Raw genomic sequence first — 12,806 nt, 5'->3', positions numbered from 1 at the left:
AGCTTTTGTGATGTCACAGAAAACAACTATTCACACCTATCTGCATATGGCAGTTTAGCTCAACCCAGTCACGCTGAGTCAGATTTGTTTTGCACATAATACAGGGGAGCCAATAACAACAGAGTTCATTTACATGTATTAGTAACAAAAACAGTCTGTTTAACTCTAGAGAGGGATAAAGACAGTTTGGAAATGGTCTTGTTAAATGCTCAAGTGTATTATGACTGAATATGGTGCATAAAATCACACAAGCATTATAAGTGGATCTCAAGGGAACAAATAAAACAGAAGACAAATGTAAGTTGTACGTATTCCAGACATCAAAAAAGTTAATTCATTGCAGCAATTTTTTTCAATGTGTGTGTGTGTGTGTGTGTGTGTGTGTGTGTAGCCATGCAAAGCACCAACAAAGGCTTTAGCCTCTTTCTCCAGCTCAAAAGTGCACACACACACACATAAACACAAGGTTTGTGGGTTCCAGATGTAGTAGGTGTTGTAAAAAGCTCAGTAAATCCGGAACACTCTGAGAACCATTAATCACACTGTCACATCTAAATGTGTTTGCTGGGTTCAGCCGTCACCCTATATCTACTGCTCTGTAGCCTTCAGCCCTACCGCGGGGGTCTGTGAGAGAGAGAGAGAGTGACTCAATGTGTGTTTGGGACGTTTGAGTGTCACCCTATATGTACGTCTCTATAGCCTACAGCGTAGTGTGTGCACACGCACTTCTTCTGGGTTAACATTTCTTTCTCTTTACATTTGGTTACTGAGGTTGAGATTAGAGGTTATTACAAGCAAAAACACTGTTGTACACATACACATATGTATATATACTTACATGTATGTATATATATATATATATATAATATATATATATATATATATATATATATATATAAATGACTAAATTTCCTTCGGGATCAATAAAGTATCTATCTATCTATCTATCTATCTGTCTATCTACACAAACACACATAAAGGATATATATAGTTAGTATACTTCAATTATTTAGGAGTTACTAAATAATGTAAGGCAATTACTGAATAATTATGAGAAATGGATAATCTGTGGTTACATAGTAGTATGGAACATACATACATGTGTGTGTGTGTATATATATATATATATATATTATATATATATATATATAATATACATATATACACATATATACATATATAGGACAGTGCATAAAAATACTGACGTACATAATAGATATGGAACATGGTCTTACATTTATATGTATTACATATGGGAGTATACTAGTATATTAGTATTATATGTGTATTGCATACGGGGTATATTAGCGTGTGTGTGTGTGTGTGTGTGTGTGTGTGTGTGTGTGTAAAAGAGCAGTAAGTAAAGTGAGTGTTGATATCTTTGGGGGTGGGAGGTCAGACTGTTACCTTATATCTCCCACACAGCTCTATATTCCCCTCACACACACATGCACACACACACACCCACACACACACACACACACAAACACACACACTGTGTGAACACATTCTCATTGTAGGTTCATTTTGACATGTAATTAGAAATGTTGCCAATTACAAAGTCTATTTTATGATGTGCAGTATTTGGATTAGTTATAATGGCTCATCATGCTCTGTTCTGTGACCGAGACTGATGTGGTGAGTTCTACTGTAAATGTCAGTGTTGCAGAGTTTTACTGTGAGAATGTTATAAAGAACTAAAGGGGAATTCCACTTATTTTTCAAAATTTCTGAACAGTTGAACGGTTGAGATGTATCAGTTTGATGTGAAATGGTTAATTGCGCAGAAACTGTACAGTGATTTCTTTACAGTGGTGGTGATAGGAACCAGGGGTCATCTGAGTTTTCTATGTAATTGTGATGATGGTAACATAGTGGTAAATCTGAAAATAATATGTTTTCTTTAGGGACTGTTTCAACACCCTGCATGTGTATCTTTAACATGAATGTATTAAAAATAGGCATTAGGTCAAAATCCTATTACCAAACTATCATAAAACAATCTTTCATGCATCAGACAGTGTATTCATAACCATTTCACGTAATAACTTTCTTTGAGGGAGCTTTTAGAGACATTAAACTCTTCTAATGTCTGGTTCTTCTCACCACCACTGTGAACAATTCTGACCCTGTAAGTTTCTCTAGAACGGAGCGTTTCACACCAAACCACTCTGAATGACTTTGTTTACATCTTAAACATGTAATTATGCAGAAATTTTGAAAAATCAGAGTAATTCCTCAAATAAGTGTGTCTGTGTGAAAGTGTTGTACACAATTCTATAATAAATGTGTATTTTTCAGGGTGTTGTAGGCGATCAGGTGAGCAGATCAGAATTCCCCTGCAGCAGTTTCCTTTTAGTCCGTTCCATATTGTCATAAAATCACCGTCACTATAACAATCAATCTTTCACAGATTTGTATATTCACCCTTTCATGAAACTTGATTTAATGGAATATTTTAGTCATCGTAATCCTTTTAAAAGTAACCCTGCACCAGTTACAACCAGCTGGCCACATCAAAGGCTTTTAATTATTTATGATTCTTTGATGGTGATTGGAATACTGAACACTTCCAAACAGGCAGAAAGCAGCACACACTCTATGAAAATGATCAGCACTCCAGTTTTCATCTCTCAAATGTCCCTCAGAAACCACAAAAACCTCCTCGTAAGTCTCCTGCTCTTTGTTACGGCGATGGGAATGAATTTGAATGCTTAATTTGCATAATGTAAATGCCTGTGAATTAAATCTGAGTATGTAAATGAGGCCACAGCGAGAGTTCGGCCCACACGTTTTCTTCTCAGCCGTGCTTTCTTTCAGACACAAGGCTTTCTACTGTGTCCTTTCTGTCTTTTCTTTCTTACACCTTTTATATGTTTTATATATCATCACTATGGTAACCAAAAACGTAACAAAATAATAATAATGTTAACTTCATTGGAGAAGGAAAAGATGTTTTTACAGGGATTTTTGCATAATTTAAACACAGAGATGGAAACAAAATCATTATAGAGAATTTCTTTACAGTGGTGCTGATAGGAACAATGTCTACAACACAAATATAGACATTTACTATCCAGAACCACCAGTGAACCTACTTCTGAGTTTTTACATGTAATGTTTATGATGGTAAAATATTGACAAATTTAAGTTTTTTGGGGACTATTTTGCCTATTTTGCATTAAACTCTTCAGTTATCTGGTTCCTATCACCACCACTAGGAGCAATTCTGACTTTGTAAGCTTCTCCAGAGCTGAGCATTTCACACCAAACCACTCTGAATGACTTTGTTTACGTCTTAATTTAAGTATGCAGAAATTTAGAAAAAATAGGTGGAATTCCCATTTAACATCTGTTAATAAAACAAAATTTTGTTTCTATTAAGCGTAGAGCATTTATATTAGTTCATTTGTCACGAAATGTTCACACAATGTAAAGAACAGCTGTTGTTTTCTAGTGTTGTAAAATATAAAGACTTCAAAGTTTCATGTGTTTTTCTGCCTGTATTTTTTTCAGCAACTACAGGGACTTCAGTGCAAACTGGTTAAGCTATTCTTAGGTTAAAACTTTTTTAAAACATCTGAGTCTGAGAATTTTGCAGAAATTCAGAAAAATTGGTGGAAATCCCCTTTAAAGATTATTCACGCTTCGTTACAAAGTGACGGTGAAAGCTTCGTCGTGTGGAGTTCACTGCCAACTTCTGACGCAGTCTCACAGACACGCACACATAACCGCACATAGTAAATAACAAATTTGCATCTTAAAGCGGCGGATGAAAAGGGGTGTGGCTGGGAAACGCAGGCGGGTAGGAGGAGGCGGGGTCAGAGGTCAGCTGCTTCTCTGGCCCTCATGAGGAGCTGTCAGTCAAATCTGACTGGAGGTCACTGCAGAGGCCAACGGCAACAAAGATGGCCGACAATGTGTCTGGCTGCTCTTGCTTAACTACACTTCCTCTTTACGAACGCACCATTAAGCAGCTGTCAGTCAGAGAGGCCACGTGCACGAGAGTGTGAGGGTGTTTCTGGTGTTGATTTCTCTGTGAATAACAAGGGGACATTTGTTACTTTTTGAGTGAGTGTCTGTTTATTCGTCTTTAAATGTGTCCGTCTGCTGCTGCGTAGCTAAGTCTAAGTATATTATAACATTTAACCTTCTATTGCACAATGTTGCCTCAGGGCAACAAGCATTCTCCTCACTTTCCAATAATATTATACATATTTAAGGACACTGACAGGGTTAACAATAAAGGGCAGATTTTGAGTAAGTCAGTAAAAAAGCATATATTTGGTCATACTGTCTCTTAGTGGGCACTTTTAAACCTCTTTTTAACTTTCAGTATAATTTTTTAGTTACGCAAATTTGCAGGAATATGTTTGTTGCCTAGAAGCAACATTGTGCGACAGTGGAATAGATTTAGCCAGTCACAAGCCAGGTCTCACCACTTCAGGGAACACGGATCTACATCATTTCGTCCCATTGTCGCACAACGTTGCCTCAAGGCAACATACACCAAAAGGACCCCTGCACATAGTATTATTCAAAACATGTTTTTGAATTCAATAATCAGGTCGATTTCATGCAAGAAAAGTACATCGGATATTTTTTTTGAAACTGTTCTCTTAATGCATGCAATAGAGGGTTAAAAGGGAACTCCACTCCAATTTCCCAAATGTCTGAAAAGCATGTAAACAAAGTCATTCAGAGTGGTTTGGTGTGAAATGCTCTGTTCTAGAGAAACTAACAGAGTCAGAATTGCTCACAGTGGTGTTGACAGGAACCCGACGTCCACCTTGAAAAGCTTTTACACAGAAATGTGTTACATGAAATGGTTATGAACACACTGCCTGGTTCCTGAGACATAGTGTTATGATAGTTATATGATATGGTATTGTAAAATCTTTTATGGTGGAGCAGTACCTGCAGGGCGTTGTGAGGTAAAATAGCCCCCAAAGAAAACTTTTTTTTTTTTAAATATAGTCAATACATCTACTATTTCTCATTATGAGACTGTCATAAGAATATTGCAAGATTAACTTATTTCTAGACATTTTTTTACTTGTTTTAAGTTTTATCTCATAGTCTCAAGTATCTCAAGTATCTTGTTCCATTGGCAGATGATGTTACTTGTTTTAAGCATTACTTCTTGAAATAAGCAAAATTATCTTTATTACTTAAAACAAGTTAAATGTACAGAAACAGGTGGAATAATCTTAGAATATTCTTTAAACCATCGCTTACTGTTAGAACAGGGTGTCATGTATCATTCTGCTGTCCACTGCCCGCTAAGTAACAAAAAAGGTCCCTATATTCTAAATTGTTAGAACAACATTTTTTGCAGGGTTTCCTTGCTTTTTTCCTTTGTTTTGTGACAAACTATTACATAAAAGCAAAATCATTCATTAACTTTCCTTTCTGTGTCCCTTGTGTTTTATAGGCAAACCCATTATGATCATCACGGAGTATATGGAGAATGGATCTCTGGACACCTTTCTCAGAGTAAGTCTGGATCAACTTTTCATTCTCCTAAAAGCTGCAGTTATTGATGATAATGATAAAAACGTTATGAATGAAAATGTTATACAGTTGTATGCAAAAGTTTGAACACCTTAGATCAAATTACATATTTTGTTGATTTTCCAAGTGAAAATAGTATAACACATCCTCGACAGAGAACACAAATGACATTTTCTGCACATTTCAGTGCACAATTTCTATTTATTTGCTGAGTTTAACATATTAGAAAAAAACATAAAATATGAAATGTGCTATAACTTTTGCACAGGCCAGATTTTATGTTTAATACTTTTTTGAATTTGTCAAATTCATCAAATAAACAGTATATTTGCATTAAAGTGCACAGAAGTGTTGTTCTCTGTAGAGGATGTGTTCACTTATTTTCACTTAGACAATCAGCAAAACGTCATTTGACGAAGGGCGCCTAAACTTTGGCACATGACTGTGTTCTCACTTGTAGCTCATTGAAACAAGTGTAGAAATTCAGTCAAATGTGCAGGTGCTAAACTTTTAATCCCTACCACCTTTGTGTTCGTCAGTGGAAGAGGAAATTTATATGTAAATGTATACATTTAATATTTTTGCGGCATTTTTGTCATTTTGTGAATAAAAACTAAAACAAGTCAGAAGTGCCGACTCAAACCTTTTGATGCAGAATGTAAATTGACTTTACATGTAATTCGTTATGTAACAAACTATGTAATGCATATGTAATTACATGTTTAAATTAAAATCAAGTAGCAAAAAAGAATATAATAACTCGACTTCTAAGGGTTCATTATTTTAAAGTTCAGTTCTGCATGGCTTGTGTCTAGACAATTATAATCATGGTAATCTTTAGCCTTTAATTTATTCATCACCTGCTGCTTTATTCTTGTAAACCACAGAAGAATGATGGGCGTTTCACAGTCATTCAACTGGTTGGCATCCTGCGTGGCATTGCTTCAGGCATGAAATATCTATCAGACATGAGTTACGTCCACCGAGACCTGGCAGCGCGGAACATTCTGGTCAACAGTAACCTGGTGTGTAAAGTGTCTGATTTTGGCATGTCCAGAGTGCTGGAGGACGAGCCGGAGGGAGCGTACACTACCCGGGTAAGAGAGAGAGATTTTTTTTTCTGTACATGTGAATTACATTATTATTATTATTATTATTATTATTATTATTATTATTATTACTAAGAGTAAAAATGTCTTGTTTAAGTGAGCCCTGGCCATCTAGGCATCACTGGACTTGTGAATGTTGAGCACTACGGATCTGTATAATAGTGTTAACACGTAGCTGTCAATCACAGGGAGGAAAGATTCCCATTCGCTGGACAGCCCCAGAAGCCATCGCCTACAGGAAGTTCACCTCAGCCAGTGACGTGTGGAGTTACGGCATCGTCATGTGGGAGGTGATGTCATACGGCGAGCGCCCATACTGGGATATGAGTAATCAGGATGTAAGTACAACTTATTATTATTATTTTTATTATTATTATTATTGCTAATTTAGAGTAATACTAATTATGCACTAACTGTGAAATATTATATAATGCAGTATGTTTGCAAAAGTGTTAAGTCAAATTACATTTAGTTGATTTAATAGTTAAAAACAAGTGAACACATCCTCTACAGAGAACACACTTCTGCACATTTTAATGCACAATTATTGTTTGTTTGCCAAATTTAAGATTTTGGGGACAATAAGCAAAAATCATAAAATGTGGCCTGTGCAAAAATGTTGGCACATTCAATATTTATGTCTGTCTATTTAAGTGTGTTTTCTGTAGAGGATGTGTTAACTTATTTACATTCAGAAAATCAACAACACATAATTTGTCTGGAGGTCTTCAATCTTTTGTATATGACTGTATATCCACTGTAATGGTTAAATATATACTATATTAATTAATTTACATAATTTATTTGTAACAACAATAAATGAATTATTACGTTTTTGCATATTATATCATTTTTCTTTATCTGTTGTCCATGTAATCTGAGCACTGATGTTCATTTAAACTCTTTACCTGCAGTGTTTTCAGTCTGCTGCTTGGTGCTCATAAACATAATATTGATAATTGGATTTAGTGTTCACAGTTCATACATTACCAGTGAGTGTCGGCCACCTCCTACTTCTGACCTTGTATTCTAGGTGATAAAGGCGATAGAGGAGGGATACCGGTTGCCGCCGCCAATGGAGTGTCCCGTGGCGCTGCACCAGCTGATGCTGGAGTGTTGGCTGAGAGAGCGTAGCGAGCGGCCCAAATTCAGCCAGATCGTCAACATGCTGGACAAACTGATCCGCAACCCTGCGTCGCTCAAGAGGACAGGAGGAGAGACAAGCAGGTCACACACTTACACACACACACACACACACACACACACGCACATGTATACACACTCAGGCAAAAACATTCATTCACTAAGTGATAAATAGCATGTCTGTTTGGACATTGCTTTTTGGGAATACACTGAGTTAACAGGCCCATGCTCACAAATGTGGCTATTTCTGGGTTGGACAAGCTTTACAGAACACAGGTTAAAATCCTATTCAATCTCAGCACAATACCATTCAAAAGAATCGTTTTTGATAACATAAAACTAATTTGCATATACATTTATAAGAAAGTTGTACAGCTTCAGGGCTTCATTAACAAAACTCTAATAAAATGAATATCCAGCATGCCTTTTCAGAAGTGGTGATCAAAACTCAAGGCAGACAGTTTGACCAAAATGTTTGTAAATAGATAATCAATCCAATATCAGTTAATAACTTCAATAAAACATTTTATTTTAAGATTTACATTTCTTTTGGAGCCTACTGAGAAGATAATAATGTATAAAAAATTGACCAAAAACTACTGCAACAAATAAAAAAATCACCGTGTAAGGTGTAGGCATTATTTGGTTAAATGGGAGTTTTTGGTTAAATATTATTTTGTAGGCATTTATTAGGTTAAATGGGAGTTTTGCCAACGTTCTCTAAAGCTTGTCCAACCCAGCAACAGCAACTAACGAAGAAGCACATATGTGTGTGTGTGGAACATTTACTGGTAAATTTCAAGGAAAACTGAATTAGAGGACTTACTGATTTATTTCTTCACAGGCCCCACCCATCTATGCTAAGCCACACCGCCTCTGTAGAACCTCCCCCTTCACTTGGTTCAGTGGAAGAGTGGCTGAAAACTATCAGTCTGGAGAAATACAGAGAAAACTTCATTACAGCTGGACACAGCAACCTGGAGAGTGTTATACACATGAATCAGGAGTAAGTGTCATTACAAACAAGCACAAGCACGCACACACACACACACACACACACACACACACACACACACATATATATATATATATATATATATATATATATATATATATATATATATATACGTATGATCTCCAAAATTGCATTGAAAGAGCCGTGAGTACAGAGACACCGGACATGCTCAGTTGAGAATGGGATGAATTTGACTATGGCGTTGATGTTGACTGTACAGCTGGAGGAGGTTCATACTGAGCACTCGTAAAATTACATAATAAACTTTATGCTCATTTAAACCATTTACAGTTTACTGTTTTGATCTGTATTGATTTAGAAGTGAAATAAATCATTTTGAAATCGGATGAATCTTTTTCAATCAACATTTGTGTGTGTGTGTGTATATATATATATATATATATATATATATATATAGAGAGAGAGAGAGAGAGAGAGAGAGAGAACTGACCAGCTGCATGTTTCATTGAAAAAGAGCATAATTAGTGCTACTTAATTAATTTTGATGTAGTGTGCATGTGAAATATTCTATATAAAAAATATTGTACTTTGAGTTTTTGATTATTGACTTTAAATGTGTCAGTTCTAGAGCATTGTTAACCCAGCAGATAAATAGAAATTGTGCACAAGAATTTCCACAGAAGCCATATTTAAGTTTGTTTCCAGTACAGGATATGTTAAACACATTTACATGATCCTAAAAAGTATTTGGAAACTTTTTCTACAATGTGTCTTTTGATAAATTCAAACACTTGGTTTGGAATTTTGTTTTTTATTTAATGCATGTATGGCACAAATGTCCGAAAACTTTTTGGGCCACTGTATATGCACACTTTCTTTAAAAACATCTTTGCCCTTTACAGAGACTTTGCCAAAATCGGGATCTCATCCAGCGCACATCAGAAGAAACTCTTGAGTGGTCTTCAGGAAATCCGAGCTGGAATACAGCAGATACAAGCCAGAAAGATTCCTGTCTGATCTGCAAAAGGGAAGAAAACTCAGTGCATCTTAAACCCACATGAATGATCATATGAAGATAAGAGGGATATAATAATTTACCTACTCATGCACTTTAATTCGAAATGGAGAGTAAGAGACAGTGGGAATAGCTGCACTTTCGATGGACTAGCCTGCATTATCTAGAGAACATGGACATTTCCATGCCTGTGGTCCTCGTGGTCTTCCTGGATGAGGATATCTAATGTGGCCCCTTGCTAATAATGAAGGCTGATTACTTAATCTCTCAAGACTATTGAGACTTTGATACAGATTCAGGATTTCTTTGACACATATCTGAATCTACTCTTGGCTCTGGAGACTGCAAAGTGGGACTTGAACTGTGAGATGTGTATTCCTTTTGTGAACAGAGATATTTTTTTGTGGCCCACTTATCTCCCTAATGTTAGTTGCCATGTTTCCCCACCCATTGTCGCAATGACACCAAGCAATGAATGGTGAATACTACCAAGCAAAGTTCTGTCTATGTGACATGGCAGGTGCCCACAATTGGCTAGCATTGCTATAGATAGACATGAAAGAAAAACTAAAGCTATCCTTTCTACTCAGAGTACAGTCAAGTCAATTGTAATTGTCTTGGACAACAAGACATGGATGGCAGTGGCATTACTGGGATTGAAACTCACGTAACTGCAATAAGATGCCAGTTGTTCCACTTAGTCTTGGAAGATTTTTTTGTTTTTTGAATTGGTAGCAACTTTGCCCCCTTCAGGTCATCTTCTGAATGTCACTCTTCTCAATGATTATGGATTATTTCTCTGTTCACATGGTCCTTCAAATTCAAAATTCAAGCATTATCTTCTACTGGAGTGTGTTTTCTCAGGATCCATTCCGTCCAACTTCCAATATACCTGACTGACTTCTATTTACTTGGACATAGAGCTACTCTCTTCAGATGCATTTCAGAAGCATCACTGGACTAAGAGGAATTCTTCTACAAATACATATGCAGTATACAGATCATGGGAGAGAATAGATGAATCCAGGTATTTTCCACTATGAAGGGGCTCAAGGCTTCATTTATTTTCCATTATTTTCCATTACAAAATGGGCAGAAGTTAGAATTAAAAACACAACTCATCATTGTTCTTCATTTCTTTGTTTTTGTCTCTCTTTCTAGCTACATCATTCCACTCTGTTGCGTTAAGGATTCCCTCTGCCTCCATACTGTTCAGTGATGAGACTGCAGTGAGAAGTCCTGACAAATTCTCGCCATTGTATTACACTGTAATCCACCGGTATTCATCTGTTGTTAATGTATTTTGTGTGGATTTGGTTTTCCAGACTTGTATTAAGGACATAACGATTTGAATGTAAAACATCATGTTATAATGTCATTTGCTTTCAAATTAGACTAGCAGTCCACTTTGAACTGACCACAACAAAGTGGTGGCCTTGTAATATAAAGCTATGGAGATATATTGTTTAAATAGGGATCTCTGAACACAATTGTTCATTCATGATCTTTAATATGTGCCTGGAAAACTCTCTCACATTAGATCAGCCACATCACCAAACACTATAAAAGCAATTTCACTACATAGGCAGTTTGGGTGACACCTGACATTTAAATAAGCCCTTTGTAAACATGACACTGAAGTGTCATGGACTTGGCCTAGGGATTCAAACAAAACAGTAAATTGAAACTCACTTCACCTAAGCGCCAGAGAAAATATACATAATATTGTCCTCACAGTGTTACGGCTGTTAGTGTCAATGCTCTACTATATATACTCACTATATGTCTATTGTACAATAGGTTTTTATCTCAATGTTACCACAAATGACCAACTACAGGAGATCCAGAGCATCTTTTTCACTTTGTTCACTTTTGTTACCAGCCTGACTTGGCAGTTATCAGTATTACACCACTATGACATACCTAAAATACACTGCTCTACAAAGTCAGTTGTCCTAGCATGTTATCCCATTCCCCACAAGGAATGTCTTTACAATCTAATGTCAGAAAAAACATCTATGTGAAGATTATAGAATATCTAATCTATAACCTTGACATAGGTGTTATGTCAACTTCAAAATCAAAGTTTGCAAAAACAGCTCATGCCTGTTGGAATAAGCCAACAGGCATGATATACGTTTATGTGAGTTGTCATGAAGGGCTTATGTAGGTGTCATGTAGCCTTATGAATCCTGCCCTTCAGTAAAGTGTTATTGCAATGTGTTTGTCTTTTTGCCCACTAAATCAGATATTTCACAAGCCCTTTTGCCTTAAACTGTTTCCCAGACACAGATTAAGCCTCGTCCTGGACTTGGAGTCTTAATTTTGATCTATGTATTTCCTTAATCTGTCTCTAAGGAGCCAGCCCATGTTTTGGGGGATGTTTTACAGATTCATGTATGTAACAGCACTCACTAAGGACGCACTAAAAGTCTACACATTTGGGATTATATATGTACATATAGCAGTGTTGTTTTGCTATATTATGAGCGGAATATGTGAAATGCAGATGGAAAGTCTTTTGGTTCATATGCAAAAGGGAAAGAAGAATTGAATGTATTATATAATAAATGTGTTTTTTTTTTAAAATGGACAACACTGAACATAACACAGCATAATGCAATAACACTTCTTAGGCGCACTCTTAAAATATGTGATTTGTTCATCTTGCTTGAAATGTTTCTCTTCCTTTTTTCATTCTTGATGAATTTAGGTACATGTAACTTATGAGTTTTATTTATGAAATTTTGTATCTAGTTTGTAAAATAAAGGTAAAATACAGAGGTGGTGTGGATCACTGAAACTACACACACTATTTGATTTACATTCAGATCAGTATGCAGTAGCAAGTTTAATTTGGAAGTTCAGTGGGTTTGTCTTGCTTTCAAAATAACCAGCTTCTAAAGAGCACAGTTTAACAAGTTCAATAACTTGCTCGTCTGGAGGATCACATTTCAGTCTCTCTGAATTCCGCTGTTTATATCATGTGTAGGCCTGGATGCCAGAGAGCATATTCCAGAGACTAATATCATTATGCTGCAAACTGAGT

General features: G+C 36.2%; 1 protein-coding gene across 2 annotated transcripts in view; it reads left to right on the top strand.

Moving 5' to 3' along the window:
• The window catches only part of epha4l (eph receptor A4, like), a 67,829-nt gene extending 55,295 nt beyond the window's left edge, over positions 1-12,534 (top strand). Inside the window, exons 12-18 of one of the 2 annotated variants that reach the window (XM_036565278.1) lie at positions 5,435-5,496; positions 6,402-6,611; positions 6,812-6,961; positions 7,657-7,850; positions 8,611-8,772; positions 9,645-10,784; positions 10,919-12,534. In XM_036565278.1, the coding sequence (XP_036421171.1) occupies positions 5,435-5,496; positions 6,402-6,611; positions 6,812-6,961; positions 7,657-7,850; positions 8,611-8,772; positions 9,645-9,759 (893 nt within the window). In that variant the 3' untranslated portion in view covers positions 9,760-10,784; positions 10,919-12,534. The remainder of the gene's footprint in view (positions 1-5,434; positions 5,497-6,401; positions 6,612-6,811; positions 6,962-7,656; positions 7,851-8,610; positions 8,773-9,644; positions 10,785-10,918) is intronic. The other variant, XM_036565279.1, reaches the window with a different exon arrangement.
• Positions 12,535-12,806: the final 272 nt, after the last annotated feature.

Source organism: Colossoma macropomum, unplaced genomic scaffold (genome assembly GCF_904425465.1).
Source record: "Colossoma macropomum unplaced genomic scaffold, Colossoma_macropomum, whole genome shotgun sequence".
In the NCBI taxonomy this organism is placed as follows: domain Eukaryota; kingdom Metazoa; phylum Chordata; class Actinopteri; order Characiformes; family Serrasalmidae; genus Colossoma; species Colossoma macropomum.
Note: the sequence above shows the minus strand (reverse complement) of the source record. Positions and strands in the feature narration are given on the sequence as shown.